Source organism: Rhipicephalus microplus, chromosome 9 (genome assembly GCF_043290135.1).
Source record: "Rhipicephalus microplus isolate Deutch F79 chromosome 9, USDA_Rmic, whole genome shotgun sequence".
Lineage (NCBI taxonomy): Eukaryota > Metazoa > Arthropoda > Arachnida > Ixodida > Ixodidae > Rhipicephalus > Rhipicephalus microplus.
The window spans coordinates 58,210,269-58,237,270 of NC_134708.1; the positions used below are offsets into that span (position 1 = coordinate 58,210,269).

The 27,002-nt window shown below is 44.4% G+C and overlaps 2 protein-coding genes across 5 annotated transcripts in view; one reads left to right on the top strand and one right to left on the bottom strand.

Moving 5' to 3' along the window:
- On the top strand, nt 1-20,137 carry LOC119163304 (carbonyl reductase family member 4). Of its 4 annotated transcripts, none has more exons than XM_075873705.1 (5): nt 1-141; nt 1,319-1,464; nt 4,874-5,122; nt 7,423-7,576; nt 17,225-20,137. In XM_075873705.1, exons 2-5 carry the CDS (start codon nt 1,321-1,323, stop codon nt 17,401-17,403), a joined length of 726 nt encoding a protein of 241 aa, XP_075729820.1. In that variant the 5' UTR covers nt 1-141; nt 1,319-1,320; the 3' UTR covers nt 17,404-20,137. The 4 variants fall into 4 exon arrangements, with proteins under 4 accessions (XP_075729820.1, XP_075729819.1, XP_075729822.1 ...); XM_075873704.1 differs by lacking the exon at nt 1-141 and adding an exon at nt 324-525; XM_075873706.1 differs by lacking the exon at nt 1-141 and adding an exon at nt 439-530.
- The window catches only part of LOC142771816 (uncharacterized), a 17,511-nt gene continuing 7,707 nt past the window's right edge, over nt 17,199-27,002 (bottom strand). The window contains exons 3-4 of the mRNA XM_075873703.1: nt 21,686-21,774; nt 17,199-17,583 (exon numbers count right to left, since the gene is read on the bottom strand). Coding sequence (XP_075729818.1) covers nt 17,426-17,583; nt 21,686-21,774 — 247 coding nt within the window. The 3' untranslated portion in view covers nt 17,199-17,425. The remainder of the gene's footprint in view (nt 17,584-21,685; nt 21,775-27,002) is intronic.

The window sequence follows — 27,002 nt, forward strand, 5'->3', positions numbered from 1 at the left end:
CACAGTGGGAAGTGCCTCACTGGCACACATTTGCACGAGTACGAGTGACAGTGTACAACATTATTATTTACACGCCGGCTAACCATAACGTGGTCGCAAATCGTGGCACGTCATCGCACGGACTTGTCACGCTACTACCAGGCAAGCAAGGACCCTCAAAAACAACGCGGTGTTTCGCAACACCCCGTCGGGTTTGTTGGCCGCTGATGCCTGCGATAGGCTCGCGCATGTTCCCCGCAGGCATGGCGCGTACTACGGAAAACTACGAAAATAAGTAACTGCCGTAGCCTGTGGTTGCTGTGCACGGCAACCGAAACCGGCAGGTCATTGCGGGTTGGTAAAATTCGAGCGAAGTGCCCGCGCATTTAACGGGACGACAGAGCTAGCGGCTCAATCGTGCGATTGCTTTCCTTGGCAAGCGAAGTGAATGCGAGACTTCGGCGCTTGCCGATTTCCAGCGTCATGGCAACTGTTGCATGCGCGCAGGCTTTACTGTACGCCGAGTACGCGTGAGCAAAGCCAAGCGTAAGGTCTCAATACTTATTTGTTACCCCGACCTCGCTTCTAGCATTTACGGGTGACCTCAAAGCTTAACTAAACTGCACGTCAAAGCACTTGTCACGCCCTGTGTTGCTTGTTAAGTAGCCGTCATGTTTATGCACTTGTACCAGCTGTTATGCAGCGCGTAGATTATGACTGCCGTGCAGAAATGGGGAAAAAAATCGCATCAGCAGTACTGAAGTGCCAGTATCGCGTAAGTAGCGTGTATGCTTAGGCGTTGTTCGAGTTCAAAAGGATTCACAACAAGCCGGCGCAGCGGTTGCAACACACGTAGTGCATGCAAGACTCGGCAAGTGCGATCGATTGCGCAACGCAGATTTGACACAGTTTGTTAACAACCCCCGGCGCGCGCTGCCTTGACGGTCTTCCTCCTTGTGACACTGTGAAACCTTATCTGATGACCCGCGCCATTCTCACCTGAGAAAAACAGTGCCGCCGGGCGGTAATTGCGACGAAAAGCGGTGGGCGCGCGAGGGGAGCTGCACCGGAACGTTGTGCTCGGTGCTGCCTGCGTGCAACACACGCGCGAGCCTCATGCAATGACTAGCGCTCATTGTAATTTACGACGTCCACAGCTGCGCTGCCCATAAATCGCAGTACTGCGCACTCGGGCGCCTGTCGCTTCGCCCGGGCGCGCACCGCGCCAGCCCGTCTCGAGTCACGATACCGTGAAAAGAGCGGTCCGCAAGCTGCACTGCGCCCCCCCCCCCCCCACGGCTTTTATGTGCTCTATAGCGCGCGCGCGATGTTCATGCAGCCATGGCGCACGTTGCATGCGTCTTCGGCGGCACCCGCGGAATCGGCCTGGCCGTGGCACAGCGGTTCTTGAGAGCGGGCAGCCCAGTGGCCGTGTTCTCGCGGGACCAGAAGAACGTGCAGGAGGCCCTCAAAGAACTAGCATCGGTACGCCGCTTATGTTACGGTGGCATGTACTGAATGCATTGTGCATCACTGAGTGGTTCTTTTCGACAAACCTGTGCATTCATTTCAATATGCAAATGTTGCATACACGAAACACGATGCGTGAAAGGAGAGCTTATCTGTCTTGCATCCTTTTATGCCCTTTTTGCTTCAATGCGCAAAGTCGACTAGTTCAGAACTACTAACTTCGCGCGATTGGTCACAGATATGCTGCATTTGCAGCAGTACTTAGAGTTAGGGAGTTCTTGGACTCCCCCCACCGAAACTTACTAAGGATCCCAGACTCCCCCACTGCTAAACTGTGCGGTTGTGTCATCGCAAATTGTAAATTGCCAGAGCAAAATGTACAAGCAGCTATGTGTGGAATGAACCCATGTTACATAAGTCTGCCCGCACAATCGAGTGCGCGCTTTGTTTCCATTTACTCAGTGTACTGGGCTTCTTGCTTCATGCGGCTTGCACTGCTGAGACTGGCGCTCAAATTGTCTGTGAGGGTACAATCTGAAAACCTTTAAGGCCCCTGCACGTGCGGCCTTCCGCCCGAGTCCAGAACATTCTACAAGTCTCCGTCTGGCAAGATTGTAGGGACCGTTCACAACCTTTGTCCTTGTTATGACAGTTACGTTAAAATAGTAGCTTTGTGAATATATTACGTGAGCCTGGGTGCTCTGCTTCCCTGCGAGCTCTTTTACGTCAACCAACGCTGAGAACCATAACAGAGCTTGGGGATTGCTTCTTTGAGACCTGCGTCATAAATCATAGAACAAAAGCCTTTAAAAATTACGTCTTCTGTTTGTGTAACATGATGCGTGAAACAAGATGGCAACTGCATTTTTTTTTCTTTCCTTCTTTGTTTTTCTCTCCATCTTTGTCTGAATCACTAAAGAACCCTCCCTTTCTTCAGTAAAGCCTGTCTTTAAGCACTAATGTATAAATGTGTATGTCATAACTAAGGCTCTCTACCTCAAAAAATGCACATGTTTCCGAATTCAACCTTTAGATATCATCTTTGGTTAGAGAGCTTCTTGGTGTCTCCTGCCAAAATGTACTACACTGTACGCAGACAGTAGGAACTCTTGGTAACTTTTGTGCATGAAAATGCGGGCTTAAATTGTTTGCAAAAGAGGTCTTGAGGTAGGGACATGGAGCAGCATCTTTGTGAGAATGTTTTGTCATTACAAGAATGGCGCATTTCATGTTCTGTCGTGCAAAGCTTGAGAGGGATATGAAAGGCCTGGAAAGTTCTTGCAATAAATTACTTGACACATCTGTCCCTGCTGCCACACTTTGCTGAACTTCCATATGAAATGAACTAACCTAAAAAAATTTGAGGACATTCATAAATCTGAGTTGAGAACAGTGCATGGAAACTGACATGCAGCTTAAACATATTAAACACATTGATAATTGTGGAAGAGTATCCGACACTTGCTGCAGTTATGATTACCTGAATGTTGGATATGATGACAAAGATTAGCCAGCCAAAAACAACCTCTGGATATCTTTCTAACACATCAAGTATCGGAAGAGGATGAAAAGAACAGGTTTAGATTGCTTCCATGGATAAGGAAGAGTCGCACAGAGAAAAACAGGTTGAAAAAAAAAATAACACGTAAGCAAGCTTTCCATAGCACTATGGCAGGTATGATAGGGTAGTGGTTGAACTACAATATGACTTTGTAACTGAGCCTGAATAAACAATTGAATGGGTGATATTGCTAGTTACATTCCTTATAAATAAAAAGTAAAAACAGGCATGGAAAGTATTCGTGAGTATTTGTCGATTGACAAATTATGCTTGTGATCTGGTTCAGTAAATAATGGAAGTCTGTCATATAGCACGAGACAGCCACCTGAGAGTGTCGAACCGATGTCACGTGGCGCATTCAACAGTTGTGATGAGGTTTTTGAAAGAGAATCCAATTGAGTAAGGCACCTGCACGCTGCTCTGACGTTCTCTTGGATTATAATAAGCCATTCCAAAATTTGCATATTTTCGAAAACCACTCTGCCTTGTTGAGCTTCTAAATTATCTAAAAAATAACTGTGCTGTGATCAGCTGACACAGGTTATGATTTAATGTAAGCTGTTCATGTCACTTGCCTCGTGACACAGCTTCCTTCCCAGTGTCGATTGATGGGGATTCCCGCTTTGTACTGAATGTTGTATAAGGATTTTCTCATGCCTTTCAGCAACATAGGAAAACTGTGTGTTACTTAAAAGCTAACCTGTGCATTGGTGTTCTTGCTGCCTTTCGTGCTCGTCAGCTAGGCCAGTGCAAGATTAGAAAAATGCATTGCACCCTCTGTATTGAGCGTCTTTCCAGGTGTTTCCTTCCTTCTACCTTGTGCGCTCATGTATTTCCACATTATGTTGCACCAACTGGCCCAGTCTTCCACTATTTCAAAATGACCAACTTTATTTACACATTGTTGCTGTCTGAGCCATGCATGCAGTCTGCAAGATTAATTACCTTTCATGAATAGGAACTAATTCACATTGGGCACCAGCAGGAAGGAATTGGGTTATGTACTACCTTGTAGATAAAGGATGCATATAATTTTTTTTTTTGAAATCATGGATAGCTTTGGTAATGAAAGGGATACAACGTAGGGAAATTGTTCTCCTGCTTTCTGCCTTTTTTTGCAGAAGCATGGGCAGTGTCAAATTTCCCATGCCACCACGCTCTCTTTTCTCAACTTGTACCACCCCTAACCATACTTGCTTTAACGATTTCTGGCAGTTTTCCTGTGGCTTTTCTTCTGCTACCTTCTTTTCAAACTGGCTTTGTTTCTTTGTCAGCTCCCTGACTGACGTGATCACTTGCCCATTCATTGTACGGAGCTCGAAAACAAAATCAAACTGGATAAGGACACAGTCATTTCAATCATTCACGCAGAGACATAGTCATAATTTTTTTAAGGGGGGGGGGTGTAACACACTTTATGTATAAAACTGGATAAGGACACAATAATTTCAATCATTCATACAGAGACATAGTCATAATTTTTTAAGGGGGTGTTAACATACTTTATCTATAAAACTCAATAAGGACACAATCATTTCAATCATTCATGCAGAGACATAGTCATAATTTTTAGGGGGGGGGGGTTAAACACACTTTATGTATAAAACTAGATAAGGATACAATCATTTCAATCATTCATGCAGAGACGTAGTCATATTTTTTTCTTGGGAGGGGTTTCAAACACACTTTATGTATGTTTTTACATGCGTTTGTATGTGTGCCTGTACATATACTTTTGCAAAATTGAAAAATTTGTGGGGGGAGGGACTAACTCTTCTTCCCCACCCTGCTGTGCGAATGTGCTACTGGTTTAGCTAAACTAAGCTGCTACAAAAACTTCACCATTTTCACACACTCTTTCAGGAAGCCGGGGTTGTGCACGGACGTAAATGTGACGTCCGCAATGAAGCGAGTGTGCGAGAAGCCCTGGCCTGGGCCGAAGATCAGGTCGGTCCTGTGCACTACCTCGTGACCGCAGCTGGCGTTGGCCTTGACCGGCTGCTCGCCCAGACAAGCGAGGCAGAGATGCGACACCTGTTTGACACCAACGTCATTGGCACGCTGTTCTGCACCAAAGCTGCCCTGAAGGCTGGCATGCTGCGCCGCCGACAGGTGAGCATGACCTCTTTTTACCTGCTCCAACTTCGGCTTGTTCAAGCGTTGTGGGCAACCCTTAGGGGGTTCTAAATTCTTGACGTGGTGTTATGACAACGGGCTGCAGTTTATACACATATAAACTGCAAATAAACAGTATAAAACGAATTTCTCGAAAATCAAGAGAATACCCTGAGGTGGGACACAAGGTGGGAGACATCCACTCACTGACGATAGCAGTATCGCGAAACTACATCACAAAGTATTCGGGATGACACTGCTGTAACAAGTTATGCAGAGGAACTCTTGTGATGTTCTGCGTAGGAACTTTGTGTGCACCTCATTCCCGACGGTGGAACAGCACCTGCACATTCCCCTTCATAAAGGTTGGCAAGGAGTAGGCAGTGGTGGGGGGGGGGGGGGGGGGTTGCCGCTTTCCTAGTCAACCGGGGGAGGGGGGGGGGGGGTCGCACAGTCTGCCCCATACATTGACTCAATAGAGAAGCGGGACTCTGCAATGAACCTATGCTTTCCTTGAAGGGGAACCCTGTGAACGCCCATGTTCCCCTTGCAAGTCTCCATGGGGTTGTGCTCTGTTTCTGTATAGGTCACTTCACCACACATGCAAATAATTCTTAGCCAGTTTTTTTTGTCCCTTCTTCCCCTGTCGAAATGGTCGACGACTGACGTTGTACCTAAATATCTAAAATTGTACCTAAAAAGTACAGTTGACCAAATCTGTGGCTATCATTCATGAGTGGCAGTTTTTTCTGTATATCTTTGCCATACGCCTGAATCAGGTTTCAGTTGAATTAAGGACAAGTGCATGCCCACAAAGCACATGTCCACGACGCATTTTTTTGTAACTTCGTTCCATGATATGGCGTTGACAGACAAAAGGTGGCCACTGCACACAATAGCTAAAGTTTTGACCCACTGTACCCTATATCCTCATTTATAACAAAATCACAACTGACACAGAAATGACTATTCTTGATTTATTTCATTGTAACCAATAATTTTTTGTATCCTTGTTAGTTATATCTAGGTTTGAGTGTAATTCTTGGAATGCAAAATCGGAGGTCTTCAGCCGCCATTGTCGCCAAAAACCTGCATAGTCCTAACCCTGCACCTTAAGCGATGATGGAACAGGTCTGACTGAGAGAAGATACAAGGCAGACTGGCTGCCTCTCCCAGGTGTCTAGATTTCCAGGTGTATGTTGCTTGGCTGAGTGTCGCACCGACCTTACTATGCTTATTGTCAAGAGCCGAAATAAATAGTCTCAAGTTCACTTTATTTCACCAAGAACAGTTTTTCCAGATGCTGCCTGCACCAAAAGCTGTTACAGAGCTTGAAAGGGCTGACGCTTGGGCAAGCTAATGTGTATACATTTTTAAATCTTTACAGTGCACAGGAGGTAAAGAAACTGTAATGAAACATGTTATAGCTGTCTCATATCTTGAAAAACAAAACGACACCTATACCATGGTACTGTTGTCAGTAATAGAACCTGAACAGAGTTCTTAAAAAAAAAGGAGGTCTGCCAGTGCCATCATGCTTGTTACCTCAGTGAGTCACTGCTGGAGCATTCTGAAACTGGCGATTTTTTGTCATCGATTGTCTGTCATGGACGATGTGGCACTGCCTGCAAAATGTAGTGCCATTCTCATCTATGAGATTTTTGCAGATTTGTTCATTCAATTTATAAGCACGGGCGTGGATGAGTGCCCATAGTCTGTCTCTAAGCCCGCCACGATGGTCTAGTAGCTAAGGTACTCGGCTGCTGACTCGCAGGTCAGGGAATCGAATCACGGCTATGGTGGCTGCATTTTTGATGCAGGCAATAATGCTGTAGGCTCGTATGCTCGAACTTGAGTGCACGTTAAAGAACACCAAATGGTCAAAATTTTCAGAGCCCTCCGCTATGGTGTCTCTCATAATCATCATGTGGGTTAGGAATGTGAAATCCCACATATCAATCAGTCAGTACCGTAGTTTGCCTTAACGGTCCAACTAGTGTCTTGGGTGTGTCTTCTAGAAAATAAAAGTGGCTATTACCTAATAAATCTTTGTAACCTCTTTCAAAGCCAAGATTGATCTGTAAGTGCAAGCATTAATCTTTTCTTTACTTTAGTGCTAAGCATATTCTCTGATTAATCTGAAATTAGACCCTGGAATCAACTTTTGATACAACATGCATCGCACAGTTGTGCTTTGCATATTCACCCCTGTAGTGTTGATGTTGGCAAATGAAAGAAGTTGCTTTTACACACATCAAGAAGCTCAATCCTTGCATTGTTGCTCTATTTTATTCCAGGGTTCTATCGTCAATGTGGGCAGTGTCGTTGGTGAGCGAGGCAATATTGGCCAAACTGTCTACTCTGCCAGCAAGGCTGCCATGGTGGGCCTGACCCGCTCTCTTGCCAAAGAGGTTGCCTCTCGCAACATCAGGGTCAACATGATTCAGCCCGGTGCGTATATCCTCTTCTGGCGCTCACAATGGGAAAACTTTCCAAATCTTCATCAAATCCCAGCAGCTAATTCATGCTGTCAGTGACACCTAGTGGATTGTGGGTGCCAAGTGAAGCTGTGTGTAAGGGAGCGATTGAGTCTCCGTATCTCAGAACTGAGGCAAGTCACCCTTGCACAGAGGGAAAATAAAAAGAAAGACTATTCTCTTTCATGGGTAAAATAGCGCCGGTTTATAAAAATCCCAAGAACACCACTTTTACTGCAAGAAGACACTTTGTAAATTGTTAAAGGGACCGGTGAGAAATATAGGGGCAATGCTGCCTTGACGTGCCCACACCTGCTCGCTGGTGCAGTAAAAGCTCGTTAATACGACAGCCGTTAATTCGGAAATTCGGATAATTCGGACGGCTCTATTGATCCCGGCCAAAGTGCATATTAATCTGTGGGACCAAACCTTCGTTATTTCGTCGGAATTCGACTCCGCACCGCTTAATTCGGACAAACGCTGACGGCTGCTGCTACACAAAAGTGTGATAAAGCAGCGCTGGCACCACTGGAGTGAAACCGAAACCTGAGTGGCATCGCCTTCATCATCAACTAGTGGGGGCGATCGCAGCGTCACCGAACGTCGGCGTCTTCTTTCTTCTCCACTCAGCGCCTCCGACGCCATTTTCCCTTGTGATGTCGTGTCGGAACCATCATCTCTTCTTGCGGAGTTCTCTTTTTCTTCCATTGTGACCGTATTTGCATGCCATCACTGTAGCGGCAGCTTGCGTGCTGTTGGCCATTTGGAACAGTCAAGAAAAATTGTGATGTCAGCCGGAATCTGCGCGAAAATGCAGACGGCAATTACAAAATACTTCAACAAATAAAGGTATGCTTCTGCAGCTTGATTTTAAATGTTGTTTTTCCTGTTCATTCGTTAATTCGGCAGTCGGTTAATTCGGACAGTTTTTCCGGTCCCGTGAAATCCAAATTAACGAGCTTTTACTGTATTAACTTGATGGCTCCTACAAGAACCTGGTTAATTGTTTGTTTATAAAAATGATCTGTGTTGTGTTTTAACGAGTCCAAATTTTCAATACAGAGAGTATCGGGAACTCTCACGACGCCCGCTCAGTTTTAACGGTTAAAAATTATAGCTGAAATCGGGAACATTACACTAATTCACTGGTAATACAGTAGTTTGAGTGCACAATTCAAATAAAAAGGACTTCCATATTCAGTTTACTTTTAAAATATCTGCCTTTCTCTTCAACCTATTGCAAGTAGATTTTCTAAAAGAAGTTAGTCTAAACTGATCTATTGTTTATCTCCAATGTGTCCCTTCAAAATAGTAGAACTGGCATGAGGGGTCGTTCAGAGAAGTACCCTACCATGTGCTTGTCACAGTTGTTCTACCCTTCCCATTGGTACTCACAATGGGATGTGACTTTTCTTTTCCACGAAGTCTACTAAGTCTAGCTCTGCTCTCCAACCACTGTGCGATAAAAATGTTGTTTGTCAAAGACTGAAACGACCTGTCACACTCTTTCACCCTGATCACATTGCCTGCCGTGAAGAATATGATAATGCTCTCCTGTACAATGTCACTGCAGAATTTAACATGTGGTTTTGTTGCAGTAAAGTATATTATCCCACTGAAAAGAACATTTTTGTTTATTTACCCATTTTTTTGTACAGTAGAAGTTTTCATGTTTAGAAGAAGCAAATTTGAAATTTATGCCACCATTTCTTTATTTAGAACAGTTAAATTTCAGTTATAGTGAATAAGGACATAAATTTTTGACATACAGTCGCCTTGTGTTAAGAACCTGAAAATCCCCTGATAATGTTCCATTTTACAGGAGATTAACTGGAGTAAACTGAGAGATGAACAGGGGTGCAGAATCCTAGTACAAAATCAATCATAATAGAGGCAGTTGTTTTGTTTTAAGCACCGATTCTATTTAAAAGATTTTCATTTGCTGAGGGTCTGCTGTAAAGATGTATGACTGATTGAAGTACAGTAGCAGTGCACTCAAACCTCATTATAATGAACCAGGTTATTACAAAATGTCAGTTATAACACAGTCAATGAAGAATAGTCTTGCGATAGATATAGGATCCTGAATATATCTCCATAACGAATTTTCGGATGTAAATGTACACTCAGATCTCTATATAACAAAATGGATATAACAAATTATAGGTTATAACGAAGTAAATGAAAAATAGTATTGCAGTATATACAGTGTTAGGAGTGACCTTTATAACAAAATTTGGGATTTAGCGAACTTATTTTCGTGTAAGATGCAACTTTGTTATAATGTGGTTTGAGTGTAATTACATTTTTATTTAGCAAGCACTGAGCCAGTTGTATGAAATGAGTTCAGAGTTTTTACAACTCCCCAGGGACTGCACAGTTGTCAGAAAAATAGGGTTAAGCTCTAAAGGCGTGCCTTTTTACTACCCTCAAAGGCAAAGTTGCAGCAGCCAAGTCACATGTAAGATTTAAAGAAAGGCAAGGGCAAATGTGATTCTTTTTCATTCAGAGAAACTGTATACAACTTTCAATGAGTAGTAGCAGGTTCCGACATTCAGTAGAATCCAAGTGATAAGCTGTAAGATATGTTACATTTTAAAATTTACTATGCTTAGAACTTATAAGCCAGTATTGCAAGCTTTTAAACTCAAGAAAGAAAAAGAGAAATTTATGGAGATAACGAAAGAAAAAAAACTGTCAGGCCTGTGCAGAAAGAGCAGCACTGTCACAGCAAAAACTGGAAGACTGTCATTTCTAGAAGCATTTCTAAACTGTCTTGGGGTTAGCAATACATATGAGCCTGCACGGTATCCACTAAGCCAGTGGTTTTCAAATGGGGGTCCACGAAGCCATTTCTGTCATCCGCAAAACTCTCACCCGCATTTTTTTAAAGCCTGACTGTGCCACGTATTGATGAACTGTCTTCAATGAAGTGATGTGGCACGTTTGTTGGATGTTTTTGGTAGCAATAAAAGGCCCCTGTTTCACGCTCCAGTTGTGTTAATTTACCTACGTACCCCCCCCCCCTCCCTCCCCTCCTATGCAAGGGGTTTCCCATCACTTCCATAAGTTCACAAGGGGTCCCCGACACATCCGTGGCTGAGAACCACTGCACTAAGCCATAAGTCATAATTTTTGTTAATTTCACTATTATCCACGATTCTGTGGAGAAGCGAGGTACCCGCTACGCAGTTGCTAGGCATTATGCGCACCTTGTTAATGCAGTGGCTGCTGACGATGAAAAATTTTGACTGAGCCCTTTGTAATGGGTGTGAAGCATTCAACGACCCGATTGTTGCGCAAATCGTATTGTGGCCTGGTTGTTTGTACTCTTCTACCAAGCTATAGTATTACACATGTTAACGCAGTTCCTTCCCGACATGAAGCCTTTATAGGGTCTTTTTGCAACGCAGTTTCGAGAATCAGCATGGCTCTGTGGTAGAACACAAGGCTCCAACAAAGAGAACCCAAGCTTGAACTTCAATTCATCCTAAATTTTTCTTTCAGATTTCGTGTTTTTTTTTAATTTTTTTGAGCACAAGCGGTTACAAGAACCAGTAGCGGCAGTAGACAACTAAGGTGCCAAAAGTGACCCTTGTTGTGAGCTCATGACAGCTTTCGCTTTAAGAATGACGAATTGATGTGAGAGTAATGTGTTAATTTTACCTTAAAGTCAGACCTCGAGATAGTGCGATTTTTTTTTTTTTTTTTTTGATAGGTGTTTTTACGATCTGGCACTCTTCAACTGCAGTGAACCTACCTTTACAGGGGGCTGCATGTGGATATTTAGATAGGTGTTTTCACGGCTCAGCACCCTCCACTGCTGTGGAACAACTTTTACAGGCGGTTACATGCGGTCTAATATACACATGTTCGTTCATTTCGAATACTTCAAAATTTTCAATAATTTAAATTCCATACAAAGCGAATTCGAAAACTGTAATGATCTTTTATATGTTTACAAAAGTTCAGTAAAATTTCCAACGTAGAGCACTGTCGGTTCAGCTACAAGTCAGTGGCAAAGTGTTTAAGCTCACCTCTTCGTATCATGCTTTTGCAGCTTTTAATGAATTAATTAAATAATTATAGTGGTACAAAGATTGGGCACGCAACAAGTCCCACTTTATACGTAAAATTTCTCATGTAACCTAGGGAAGTGCTGTTTAAGAAGTAAGTGACACAAAACAACGACCATGTGGACATTTTTTTTTTTCTTTGATCTCCACTCTAGTTTTCCTTCATGGCCCTCCACCTTTTCACACTCTATCTTCATCATCTTGTGGCTGCACAGAAGCACATCCTGTTTCGCTTGCGAGCAAACGGTGGGGAGATGTTGAGCAGACAACGCGATGCGGATGAATACATGTGTAGAGGCTAATCGGCCTTTCTATTGGCTAAGAGACCTCGTACCCTTGACAGTGCTGAAAGGAACTTGTGAGATAGATTGTAGGTTGCACCCCAGAAGTTCTGAAAGCTCAATCTTGCTCGGTAACATGAATACTGGTCTCCAACTGTAGTCGAAAGCAAAATTCGAGGTTCAAATGCACTGATATAGGCACCAATTTTGAAAGTGAGCATTTATAGGCACTTAAAGAAAGTGAGGCACAAACATCAGAAATAGACATTTATAGGCACTATAGAAACACAATAAAAGGTCTTTTTTACCTCTAATTCATGCTCATATATCAGAGAGGCACAATAAAAAACAAAAAACAAAATGGGCATTTGCCTACAATCCAGTCTCCAGTCATCGCCATTGTGTACCATACAAAATCTGAATCGGTTGAATCTCCCAGCATGTCATGCAATCTCAAGAAAAGGGAAAATGCTCTGGCCATGTACGTAATTCGAGGGGATGTGATAAAGCTTCGATGAAAAGGGTGCGGTAGCTACCTCTACAGGAAAGAGTAGACTGCTCTGCACCACCCCTGGCTGGCGGCTGCAACGATTTTTGTGCAGCAGGAGTGCGTGCCACAAGTGGGGCTCTATTGTCATCTGCTATCATCTCGTGCAGCGCTTCCAGCCATTGCAAAGTGAATCATTCATGCTAAAATGATGCCGGCTAAAGAGTGCGATGAACCGTGCTCAATGTACCTGTTTAAACTTGTTGCAGCTGTCGGCTGGCAGTGGTGCCGAGCGGCAGCCATGCGCTCCGATGCTTCCTTTAACAGTGAACTGCCATGTACGTGCTCTTTGCCAGTTGCTTTGCAGTATTAAAGGGAAAAATCAGCATGAAAACAGATTCAATCCGTGGAATGATCATATGTCCTTTATGCCAATGTTTTGTAGAGTTCCTCAGTGCACACCTTTTGCACAAAGGCCGGAATGTGTCATTTGAAAATTGGGAGACCCTTAAGCTTCACCTTGAAGAGTGGAACGCGATAGGGATATCCTATCTCTAGTGCGTGCTTCAAACATGAAATCTTTTCGAACCTGCTATGCACCCACTATGTGGCCTTAAGGAAATAGGCGCAATAACGTGTGTGCCTTTTGTAGTGGGCGACCGGCTTTAAACCATGAAGCCATTGTGATGATCACATGTTCAAACTGCTGATAGCAATGTGTGCTTGTACCACGCGTTATTACCGCAATATTTAATATTGTATTGTGAAGCATGTATACAGGACGCCTGTGTTTGTAAAGCATGAAAGTTGCTTTCACTGCATTTCTAAGCAGAGAAAGTTGTTTTTCACAAGCAGACACATCACTGTATGGTAGAACACCCGCTTGCCATGCAAACAACCTGGGTTCTGTCCCCACTCAAACCAGAATTTTATTTATTTATTTTATTTGCATCTTTCTTCATCATTCAGTGATTGACAAGATTTTTCGCTTGCAACCAACAACGCCGACACCGATGCCGGAATTTCTGCAAAACGAGCTAGCACTACCACCGTTCTTGCTTGGTGATAAAGTTTTAGTGCTTATGTTTGTGCTGAATTCTTCAAATAACCCTGCATGACAATTAGGGGGGGTGCAAATATCAAATTTTCGAACGCGAATACATAGCTTCGAATATGAATCGAATATGTGAATATAGAATAATGAAGAGGTGCAAGTTTTTTCCACCAGTAATCTTTTAGTCAATCTCATATTTATGTTTGAAACAAAACAATTGTTATTATAGTAGGTTATTGCACACAAAAATAAAAATATGTCACTATCTGTACTCGCCAGAAAGCATAAGACTGTCTTGGGTTTAACCCACATGTTGAGCAAACATTCTGTATCCTTATTTTTACAAAAAAAAAAAGAGAAAAGCTTTCATACCTGCCTTGATGACTAGTGAGCATGAGGCCACTGGTTTGATTTTATAAAGTTAGGCAGTGTACTTAAGTCTAAGCGATTATTAAAGCAGCCTGAATGGTCACAATTCATTCAGGTTCTCACACTATCAATTTTGGTTCAAAAGACACTAAGTTTATAGTTTTTTAGTTTTGTGGTTTTTTAATTTTCGCCCCTGTTCTCACGGGTCAAGCTACTAAGGGAAATAGGAGTACTTTGAGCATTTTTTAACTACACAGCAATACTCGTTATCTCGCTTGCTTCGGTAAACTTTCCCGAGGACTACGCGCTCGCCATTTTCCCGATCAAGAATGCTGTGTTGTGCTGATAGCAGCATGATAGTGCACGATAGTGACTGAGCTGTACCGGGCGCGCATCAATAACGCGACGTAAGCGTGTGAGATAGATGGTTACTGATGTGCAATAGAAAAACTCCCCAAATACGCCTTTTTGTTAAAGGGCCGGTAAACCACCTCCGATATTTTTTTTAGCAGTAAATGCGCGCATCGTGTGCAGAATGCTGTCGCGATCAACGATTCTGCACATGGCAGCTCTACTAGCCGCCGTCACGCCAGAAACTCCAAGAAAAAATGCCCCCTCCTTTCTAGGCCTTTCTAGCCTCTACATGACGCGCCGTGCCACATCTCTGACGTGCCGAGGCAAATATGCCAAATATGGTGTGGCTGGTCGAGCAAGAGCCAACAACTTCCGGTCAGTCTGCAAGCAGCTTCCAGCACTGCTTGTTGCTGCGTGCGTGTAACAAGCACGTGGCACAGCGTGTCCCCGTACGAGTCCATCGCATTGGCAATCCTTTAAAGGCTTGCACGCAATGCAGGTTCCATACCGGCACGATTACGGCAGCCGCGGTTTGCCAACAAGCACGCAACTGATGAAGTCGACAGCCGAAATTGGGGCAACCGGAAGTACATGGCATTTCAAGCAGCGCGTCGCGATGACGTAGGCCACGCGAGATTGGGAGTGGCATCCGAGGGGCGCATGACGAGAGGGAAAAGCAGCGTGCGAGAGGATACCAGCAGAGGGAAGTGCAGGAGAAAGCGAATTGTGTGGTCATTGCGGTTATGAATATCAAACGCGTCTAACTCCCCTATTACGGCGCTGTTTCAAGAAACTCTCACGGCTCCGTGTTCACCGTAAACTCGTGCACAGTTTCCCCACCACAACTGAATTTTGACCTCTGGGTGGTTTACGGACCCTTTAATTAAGGGAGCCACAACTCTTGGCGGCTAGGGCACTATATTGCCGCATCGCAACCCCCTTCCTTCGGCATACTGGCTGCCGACGGCAGTAAACTGACGTTGGCAAAAGAGCGAGATCGCAGCAATGCTGCAACAGGGGGTTGATTGCAAAAGAGGGTGCCGCGCGGGCGCGATGCGCGTACGACAGTTTTTCAAAGGCGCCGTCCGTCCGTCACCTTCCGTGCATGGCCTTTTCTATGTGTGCCATTGCGTGGAAAAACACTTCTGCTCATTCGCATGATTATATCCGCTACCTTAAAATCATTCCGCAACTATGAAGAGTAGCGGCACAGCTGACGGATGACTCGGCAGGCTTCGACATGTGCGTGTACATTTGTACGGTGATCCATTAGCGAAAACTGCCGTGGATATACATGTAACGCGTTACCATCGTACATGAAGCTAAGCGCGCCCTAGCCAGTTGCGTGCATTGCCTACCAAGTTCATCCTTGCATGGAGATATTTTTATTCAATTGTATGGGTAGTCCCGGCTGGTTTCCGCCTCCGCCATCATGCAGCGTGCATGTATAAGTATCTATATGTATGAAAACTCAAGACAAAAAAAGCCGCCTGCGTTCAGCGCCCAGCTCGTCACGATGTGCCAACGCGCTCTTATCTCCCACGCGTACTTTGCTTCGAGCATGGGGGCGGGCTGGTTTATGCCTGTGCGCGTGCTCTTATCCTTCGGTGGGAAGAATCGTGTGCCTAGGCCTTTGACCGGAAGGATTGTGTTAGTGGCCTGGGTCACAAAAATCACTTCGCTCGTGAAAAGGTTCCGTTTGCGAAAAGAGTGCGCTTTTCAAACACAGCGAAGTAACAACTGGGACACTCGTTAGTTCACACACATATCTGTACCTGTGATTACGTTTCGTGCGTCATTTTCATTTACACAGCTCATTAGTATCGAGCTGTAAACGTTGTTAGTTAGGTCTCGTCCTGTGAGTGTTGTTAGCGTGCGTCATTTGTGAGTAGGGCGGTACACGTTCCGATCTACTAGCCGTTCTCAGTCTTACATTCCAAGTTATGTAATTGTTGCTGTCGCATTCATTGCTGCACCCTTGTAGCAAAACTGGCTTTTTTTTTTCCGTGCTCGCAGCACGGGACCCAGCAAAAGTGTGAAGACTATTTTGTCGAGCCAGTGCGGCAGCTACGAGTTGCCTTTTTTTTCAGGAGCGATACGCACTTGCGGCTCGTGCACATGAGCGCAGCAGCGGAGGGAATGTGCTAAACCACTAAGCCACACCTACTGTCGTGCAGCCAGTACATCATTTAGATTAAGATGTTTATGTTTGGTAGGCTTGTCGCGATGATGTGCCACCACATTCGCCGGTAACCGTCATTACACTTCTGTGAGTTTCTATGCAGGCATCACCGCACACGCGCTGAAGTCGTAGTATTCACTGCATGATCCACTGAGGCTTTTACCACAAGTGCACAAAATCCCAAGATGTTCACAGTGACATATGTTAACGAATATTCGTGAACATCGAATAATTGAGTTAGTTCGACTATTTGAAATTTTTGAATATGTGGTTATCGAATTGAATAAGAATATTACAATGCAATATTCAACAAATATTCAAAACTTTCGAATACTCGCGCACCCCTAATGACAATTTATGCTCTTCATTCTTGATAAGCAGTTTCGTCATTCTCTTTTGATGTTTTTCTACTTTTTCCATTGTTCCCCTTCCTTTTTTAGCACTTCCTCAGATGGCACCCCGCACAAAATTCAGCACTTATGACATTGTGCTCACTCGTAGAGTTCTTTGTGCTTCAAGTGTTTTTATGTATCAGCTATACAGCGCAAAAACTTTCCCACCTTTGCCTAACACATATACCAATCAGCCCAAGAAGTGCTTTACAGTAAGAAGGCATCTGTTTCTTCTAAGCGCTGGATTTTTTCAACAGCTTCATAAGCCATGGGAAACATAAAGAGTGGGTGTCAACCTTAAATGAAACGAAACTCAACACAGACGGCTCAGTGGCTTTCGCTGCTTTTATATATTTTTTCACATTTGTTATGCATTTGCAACCAAAAAAAACACTTGTGACAATCTTTTTTTTCTTTTGTTTCACAGGTTTCATAGACACTGGCATGACTCGCGCGGAACACTTGCAAGCAGTGGTGGGCCGCATCCCCTTGCAGCGGCCGGGCCGCGCCGAGGAAGTGGCGCGTGCGGTGCATTTTTTGGCAAGCAGCAGCTATGTAACAGGGCAGGTGCTGCCCGTCGACGGTGGCCTCAGATTGGCTATGTGAAAAGCCCGAGAGCAAGAACCGCTCAGGCGCATGGGGAGGTGCCCGTGCGCACCAGGGCCGCCCAGGACAGGCCGTTGGACAGCACCAGGGGAAGCAAGAGTTCGGCCCCTTCCCAGGGCCAGGGCTTGCCGAGGTTCGAGCAACAGTGCGCCGCCTGGCATGGCCCGGTTGCCCAAACGGCTGTGAAAAACACGCGAGGCAACAATGCATTTTGGAGTCACTCACCCGAATTTCCAAGAACAGTGTATGCAGTAGCGTGCAGATGCAGTTGTCTTACATGACTGTTGTCTCAAATCTTGTCTCAAATCGTTCAGGCATATTGCCAGACTCCCTGCAGTATTTACTAAAGAAAAATGTGATTGAAGAAATGTGCTATATATAAGCAACCTAAACCTGGTAGTAATACGTAGTATGATGCATTAGTTGTTTATGGTCACATAATCAGGAACCACCGTAGCATAGCCCAGTCGCCCACGCAGCTGCAAAAAGACAGGAACCAACAGATGAGGCAACAACACACTTTGGAGTCACACACCGAGCTTTTACAGGTAGAACAGCATATAAATATGTACATGGGCTGACCTTGACAGTTAATTAGGCCGGTTGGAATGTTTGTGTAAGGTCAATATTATCGCTGTTAGTAGCTTGATGAAACAGCATAACAGAAAAGGAAAGGCGAGCACAGGCGGAATTTGGTGTTGCTAATTGTGCCTGTGTTTGTCATTTACTTTCTGTTTTCCTGTGTCGTTGCACTGCTTACGGTGACATTAGACAGGGGTTTGTATTGTGGAGAAGTACCATTTAACCACTGTTGATGTCGAGTGTTTCAGCTAACTTGCACCTAGTGTTACAAAAACATGCATGTCTTGCGTGTGTGTCCTGTTGGTTCAGTACTGTTCTGGGCGATACCCAGAGTGCCAGAATATTTTTTTTTCAATCTTCCAGTTGGTTATTCATGAAGATTGCATAATAACTTTTTAACTAATAAACTCAGTGGGAGTTCTTTAGTGCAATAATTGTACTACTCGTTCTGAAACAGTATTTCACTCATGCTTAGGTAATTGCCAATCTTATTAACTGTTTAAACAACAAATACTGCTTAATTAAGCTTTTAAATAGTAGTTCTAATAAAAAACATTCAACAGAAAAGTTGTAAAGTTTGTTTAGAAATGTTGGATGATCTGCACTAAAATAACTAGCAGTTAGTTTTTTTTTCAGCTTTATTTTAGAGTGCCCTTGATTGAAAAGTATACTGGGTGCAAGTTAGCTGTAACACCTCGTGTAGTTGGTAGCATTTACATGATGAAAAATATGTTGAAAATGTGCTATGAACAAGCTGACTGTGGTAGCTATAGTTATGTTATGACATATTGGTAGTTTATGGTCACATACTCATAAAGTGCACTCAACTTTCCTGAAAGGATAGCATGTGCAGCAGTGTGTACATGGAAGTGTCACGTGACTTGTACCTCATATTATTCAGGTACATTGTTAGACCTACAGGGTTGAGTAAACAGGGAGTCTGCATCACTATTTACACAAAGAAAAATGTTATAGTGAATTGTCTTATGTATTAGCAGTATGAATATGGTAGCTGTAGCATGACATAGCTGTTTACAATTACATATGCACAAAACATGTGGTTGAAACAGTACTTGTCATGCCATTTGTTTCAGGTCATGTAGAACACAAGATAAGGAAGATACAAAGGTTCACATGTTTACTGCACGGAAAAAAAAAAAACGGAAATGTGTTTCGTGAAGACAGTGCAATACAATGCTTCAAGAATGTAGCTACTCGTAGAATGAATAAATGAGGTTTCAGAGTGATTTAATATATTGCGAAGTGGGGAATTTCATTGAGATGTATGTATTTGGGAGCAGTGAATACTGAAAGAGTTTATTTGGGTTTCTGATTTTCTCTTGCTTTGTGGTTGTGGTTGTACCGATACATGCCGACACTGATAATTTTATGCAGAAACCTCCGGCTGTCTGAAGACCGCCGTGTGCTATACAAGGTATCAAGGAGAGGGGACGGTAGTCCTCATAGGGTATACCGACACAAAAATTTTTAGTTCTTCATTTTTCACATAAAATAAAAGGCCATACCTTCAAAAGATTAGAAAATGCACTGGTAAGCATGAATGCGCCATAAAAATATAGTTGTATCTTTGAAAGCTAGTTTTGTTTCCTACTGTAGTCCAACGTCACGAAACAGTACGAGCTCTTTATCGCGGGCTTGCACAATGTGTGACGTTACCATGGCCGCTCTGCTCCACGACTCTGTTATTGTGCACAAGCAGTTATTGTGAACGTTTTTACGGATACACAAGCGGACGTTTTAAACGTTTCGCCCCTGATGTTATCACGACTAGCCATACTGATGAAAGCATCAGGATAGCCTGACGTCACGATAGTGGCGATGTACATTAAGTGCATCGTGCAAAAAAAAAGGCTTTAATGTCAAAATAAAACATCTTAGTGTTTTTTGAGCTTCATATTTACACAGAGCCACCTCTGTGTATAGGATATTGGTATTGCAGGGTAAACTTGGCCTCAGAAAATTCGTGTTAGTACCCCTTGAAACATGTAATAAAGGTGCACATTGTTCATCAAATCATGAGATGCGGCATTCTTGTACTCTGTTCGCTGGTACCGGAGCTCCATTTTTCATACTTCAGTGTGATCTCATTCCTGGCTGTTGAAATAAAATGTTGTGGTTGATTGTGGTTAAACGTAGTTAAATTGAATTATACCTGTTGAGCAATAGCAACAGGCACTGTGGAAAGCACACCGCGGTGATGTTCCGCATGGCAAGCAGTGGCGCACCTTCCACATTTCCCTCGTATCGGTGACAGAGGGCGGGCGAAGCCAAGTGATAGCCGGAGTGTTCTCGATGCATGCGCACTTGCCAACTTGCAGCTTTTGCCGATCGGCGGAGAGGGATGAGTGGGAGAGGACAAACCGACACTGAGCACATGTCCGTTTGCCTTCACAATGCACGTGTGAGGAAGACAACATTATTGCCGTTGACTGAGCTTCAAAGTCAAATGCATGCACACTGTCGTTTCTAGGGTTTGTGTTGAAAATAGTGGTGCTACTGCTCTGAAATTCGGACCATTCATGGTGCCGAACACACAAGTAGCTTAGAAATCTGACCTGTGGAAGTGAGCACTTGTGAATGAAAATAACTTTTGGATTCGATTTGAGTTTAGTTGCGAGTCATTTGCATTCCACATCTGCCATTATGACACATGGCTCAGGTCGTCCATCGGCATATCGCATTGAGTGATGCGATACATCAGGGTTTATACACACCCTGAGGAGACAACTTTGTAACCCCGCCCCCTATATCACATCGCTGCTGTGTTCGTCTTCTTACACCGTGTTGTCTCCATTCACATGCACGCAGTGCGCATGAAATTCAGTAAGGAATGCGCGATTTCTCCCACTCACTTGCAGTAATTGTGATGCCATGTCATTGTATATAGATTTTGCTCGCAACAAGTGCCGCGCTTATGTCATCAGTGACGATGCAGTGTATGTAGTTTTAAATTCTCATTGTAGCAATGTACCGTGTGGCGAGTATAGAAATACTGAACTGTTGTGGTCAGCACAGAACATTTAAACCTTACAGCCATGAGAGTTGCTCTTTGCATACTGAAAGGCCAAGCTTTCAGACTTTAGCATGTGCACAAGAGGAGGGCAGGGGGGCGGCTGCCCCCTTTGTCACCCAATAGGGAGGGTGCAAGCCCTCCATATTGACATAATAGGGAGGAGGGAGTGCTGCGATTTCGTTGGAGGGATGCAAAGTTAGCCTCATATATTGACATAATAAGCAGTGGGGCACTGCAACAAACATTCTCTTTCCCCCCCCCCAAGGAAAACCCTATGCACGCCTATGTCCTCAAGAAATTAAAAAAACATGATCATAGTTGCTAACAAAGGCCTAGTCGACTCAAAAAAGCTGTGTGCACATAATGACGGTAGGATATTTTCTTATTTAGTGTGGTATAGTGGCATCGCTGTGAGGTACTTCAATGTAAAACCGAAGGCACCGCACAGGCAGTCACTTCAATCGAACTAGCCATTCATAATTGTGAAACAATGCTAAAAAATAAGACAAAATCATTGAAGGATGCACAAAGCACTAGTGCCTTGTTTTTGTGTTTCGTATGTTACTCAGTGTTTGTGCCTTACTTTGTGGTATTGTCTCATAGTTATTACTTCTGAACAACTCGCCCAATTGTCAGTTCTACTGCATTTGCGCAAGCAGGTCGTACCGTGGAGTAACTTCGCTTGTCCCGGTCCCCAGTCGTAGTCTATTTGACACCGAGTACACTTGTCTGCAGAGACCTCGCATTCACTGGCACTGCATAGACGAGAAAGAAGGATATTAATTTCACGAGGTTATGCGAAGAGCACAAAAAAATAATTGTTCCTAATTTAAATGCAGGAATAAAATTAAATTAAGGAAACAAATGCAAAAAAAAGCTAGGATGCCTTGAACATACTCGAACACAGAGTTATTTTAAGATGGAAATTAACCAGGGGTCGAAGAGCCACGATGACAGCTGACAACAAAAATATGAAGAAAAAAAACCTGCGCCTTTTCACTGCGATGACCTTTTCACTGTGGCGACTGGCAAAGCTATATGGTACGTGCAGTATAGCTGCGAGTTTCACGCCATCACTTTCAAAAAGCGTCGCTCCGTCGTTTTAAGGGTTCCCTCCCCTGTGCCAATGCAATTTTCTCCAGCCTCTTCCTTCGTCTGTGTTTTCATCGCTATCGCTTTAAGTGTACCAAACTGATTTGCCAAAAGTGTGCATTCCATCCCTGCCCAGAAAGCCAGAAGATTAAAACGTACACCTGAATTATTGTTTGGAAAGAGAGGGTGCTAACTCCTTGTGAGCAGTCCCTATTTATTTATTTATTATTTATTTATTTATATATTTATTTATTCATAGTAAACTCATGGTGTAAATACATTATAGAGGGGGAGGGGGTTTTACATAGTAAACAAAAGCATGAAAAATAGTAGTATGGAAGTGAGACTGGAAGCATTATACAGTATAATTACAAATAATACAAAAAACTAAAGTCTTGTAAAGTACAATACGAAAAAGAAACAAACATGTAGCACTACAGAAGGCTTGATAAGACATTTTTAAATGCAGTTGTATCAGTTATATCAGTTACGAAGGCTGGTAAGTGATTCCAATCACCTGCTGTACTGGGAAAAAATGATTGCGAGCGTGCAGTACTTGATTAATATGGTATGGTAACCTTATGATAATCAAATCGGAGTGAGCAGAATGGAGTTGGGCGTATCAACAAGAAACGAAGAGTGAGGTTGTGGTAGTAAATTTTGTGAAAAATACAAATGCGTGATAGCTTTCACCGGGCTGTTAGGGAAGGGAGATTAAGAGCAGCTTTTATTTTTGTGATACTGCCGTTGCGGTCGTAGTTAGATCACCAAGTCCCTGTCATTTTAAGAGGTCCGTTCTTTCACCGACACAGTAAATATGATAGCAGCAAATTGTAATTGTTTGCGAATTAGCCCAGGACAGCTGCGAACTCCTACAGGATTCTATCTCGCGTAATTCTGCAAAACTCCTGCTAAAGGCAATACGGGCGCTTCAGCCACCACACACACACGCAATGGAAGCGAATTTTCGCCGTCACGTTCCGTATAAGGTAAAGTCAGTAGCATCTGCGTTGGGGGTCGTGTGTTCTAAGAGCGAGCGAAATCTCGCAATGGCTACAGTCCATCGTGACTCAAGCAGATATGGAGTGTGCAAGCCGGACGAAAAAACACGAAACGGTGTAGTGGTTTTCGCTTTGTCTGACGTCGCAACGCGAAGTAAGCAGTGAGCTCAAAACTAACACTAGTCGGAGCTGTCTACTGATGTTTTGCAGTTCCTACCCAATTGAAAGAACCCCGCCTCCCCTGCAGGCACCGTTTTGTCTTACCGGCGCGCTTCATGTCAGTTTGAGTCACGCCAGACAGATTGAGCTCAAAAACGCAACACTAGTCAGAGCTGTGTAGTTATGTCTGAAGATAGTGCGCCCGACCGCGCCCATTTGATAAAAGTTTGCACTTCCTACCCAAACAAAACAGCCCCGCCTCCCGCAGGCACCGTTTTGTCTTACCAGCGCGCTTCATCTCAGCTTGAGCCGTGCCAGACAGCAGAATTCGACCCATGAGGTGATGCTACAGTGTCTAAAAATATACTTTCTAGGCACCATAGTCATGCGATCGATTTAGGCTATGCGGAACATGACGGCGATGGCGACAATTCGCTTCGAGTGTATGCGCGTGGCTACGTCACATGAGATGAACAGTCGATGACCCGGGCTCCTTAAGTGCGGAGGCAAAAGCGAAAATACTGAGGAGACACTCTGAAACCAGCTGTGCCTGGGCATCAAAGTTTGTGAATAGGATTAGCTTTACATTGTCTAGAGGTCAGATAGCTTTTCCACGATTTCGCCATCGCGTATTATTCGATTCGAATGTGAAATCAAATATTTGCACACCTCTAGGCTCCAGCATTTAAACAAAAAATATTCTGCATTTTTTTCACGGTATCGTGGCAAGTTAGGACCATTATAGACGGTTTTACATTCGACGCATGGGCAGCTACATTGGACTGTTAACCAAATGCTTTCTAATTTGTTGTAATAGCAATTATATGGACACTCTCGACTGGTTTTTGCCGTCGCCGTCATGTTCCGTGTAAAGTCTAAAGTGATAACATACCCTGCACATCGTATATGTTCTACCCGTGAGCAAATGCACGTCAGGGTGGATGGGGGTGTACGCGGCTGAAGAAGAGCTCAAACAAGCCGGCGCTCCAAGGACGTATGCGATAACATTTACCCGCGTGTTAAATGCTCTAGTGCAGAGGAAACGTTAGAGGACCGTTATTAACGAGCATGAAAAGTGTTGTCTCTTGAGCAGGAAATGTTGCTTCGCGCCTAAACGGTGCGATCGCTTGCGTGTGCGCCACCTCGACAAGCATCGGTGGTCTCTTCCTATACTAGAGTATAAAGTTGGGCATGTTGGTAAGACATAGTTGATCGACGTAGCGCGTTTAGAAACATAGGACATTGTCCTATGTTTCTAAACGCCCTACGTCGATCAACTCTTCCTATACCTTTCTACGTGCTGCGTGCTTCACGCGAAAAGAGCTCTCCATGGAGTGGCTGCATTTTCTTACACTAGTTTTGCAGAGTTACGCGATATCGGATCCAAAAGAGGTAGCTGCCAGGCTTACTTCGTAAAGAATTGCAATTTATTGCTATCGCATTCACTGCTTCGCTCGTGCGGTGAAACTGCAATTTTTTATGCCGTTGCGTGTAATGAACAAGCTACAAAGTATATTAATAATAGATGGGGTTTAGCGTCCCAAAACCACCATATAATTATAAGACGCTGTAGTGGAGGGCTCCGGAAATGTTGAACACCTGGGGTTCTTTAATATGCACCTTAATCCAAGCACATGGGCCTCAAGCATTTTCGCCTCCGTATAAAATGCGGCCGTCGCGGTGGGGATGTGATCCCGTGACCTGTGGGTCAGCAGCCGAGTGCCTTAGCCAATAGACCACCATGGCGGGCAGATAATTAAACGTGAAATGCTCCAACCATATCGTGTGTATGCGAGTGCGTCTACCGTCACACTGTTCGGTTACTTAGAAAAGTCGACTTCATCGCAAGGGCGGAGCAATGAATGTGATAGCAACAAATTGGAATGTCACGTAAAGAACGACAAACCGATCGAAACGTGCAGCGCACTGCTCTCGCACAAACGACGCATGCAAACAACACACAGAAGACGAGAGCGAACTTACATCGTTAACAGTTAACGCGCTGCTCAAACAACAAGGATGCACGAAACGTACTCACGGGTGCAGACTGGACGAGCGTGAACAAGTGTCACGGTTGTTACTTTGCTGTGTTTGAAAAGCGTGCTCCTTTCGCAAACAGTATAGGATTGCAGCGAGCGAAGTGACCTTCGAGCGCTCGGTAACTACAACCCAATCTTTCCGGAAAAAGTCGAACATAAACGATTTTCTCCCACCGTGAGATAAGCCGTTGATAAGCGCACGCACGGGCGTCTCCCCTCCCTCTCCCCACGAGGCAAATTACGCGTCGTAGACGAGCGCGCGCCACACGCGCTCTTCGCGCCATCTCGCTGGTCATTCACTGGTGCTGCTGAGAACACGCTGATATTTCCTGCAAGATTGGTATACCGCCAGCGGTAAGTGGTGTAAAGAAATACAGCTCCCCGTTCGAATGTTGAATGACGTGCGCTTTCATGGCTCAGTGGTCAACGCCGAGCGCGGCGGAGCGAGAAGTCACCCGTTCGATTCCGCGCATCGAAAAGTTTATATTTCTGAATTACGTTTTTTCATGGTTTTCTAACCTACAGAACGGCAAAGCGTTTTCATAATCCACGTGTGCGCTTCCCTCCGCTGAATATTCACCTAACTGCAGCATCTGTCATGCTTGGAAGAAGTCCCAGTTGCACGTGGTGACGCTTGTCTTTTATGAGGTGTTTATGTGAAGAGAGCCGAGCCTACATTTACCGCGTCGTAGCGCAATCACTCTGCGTATGAATACGTCGATTGCAGTAAGTGGCGGGCGGTCTTAACTTAAACAAACTGAAAAGCAGGAAGGCTAACTTCACTATCATGAAAAAGGTCCATGTGGCAACGCCGAAGTCCAAGCGAAAGTATATCTCCTGCATACTGTTGTGCGCGTAAGACTATTGGTAAGTGTAAGTGTCGAATCTGCGGTTTCAATCGGAGTACCGCGACAGTTGATCGCGATCATCTGGTTATGGCAGCTCAGTTCGTCTCAAGGCTGTCCCGCTTCACGAGCTTATCACGATAACACGTCGACACTCGAGGCGGGTACGTCTTCGTCACCGGCGTGGCCATGCTGTTGCGGCATCGATTACGCATGCGCGGAGCGGGCATATTGGAGGCGCAGACAGCGCGTGCAGTACATCAAGAGACGCGAGCGACACCAGTCGTATTTGGCAGCAAAGAAACTACGCTCCGCTAAGTCGGATCGCGGGTGAGTGACGGCGAATGGCCCGATTCTTCTGTTCACATGAACGATGTACTTTATGTCTGTAGATCTTTTTAAATTATACGATATGATTAGAAAAGACAGCAACGCTGTGTTGTTTGCGCTACGGTACTACCACCCTTCTGCTTGAAATGTACAACGACCTGGAAATGTTATGGCCGTAGGAGTTGCTCTATGCCTACGTTATGATGAGATATTTAGTGACTGAATCCCTTCCCGTGACCGTGCGTTCTCCGTAACTACTGTACCGCCGCAGCGAACTTGCCTTATGTTTTTTTCACAAGAAACTTGCTGATAGGCAGTGGAGGCTTCTGGGGACACGTGAGCCAAAGATAACGCAACGTGCAGCTTGGAATTTGCGATTCATCATCAATGTCAGCTCGATAACGTTCCTATACTTCTCTCGACAAATGACGCCATAACCGATGTTCACGGCCATTGACTGATTTTAGCCTCGTGGGCTGCATGGTTACCGCGGCCGCCGTGAAATGCCGCCACCTGC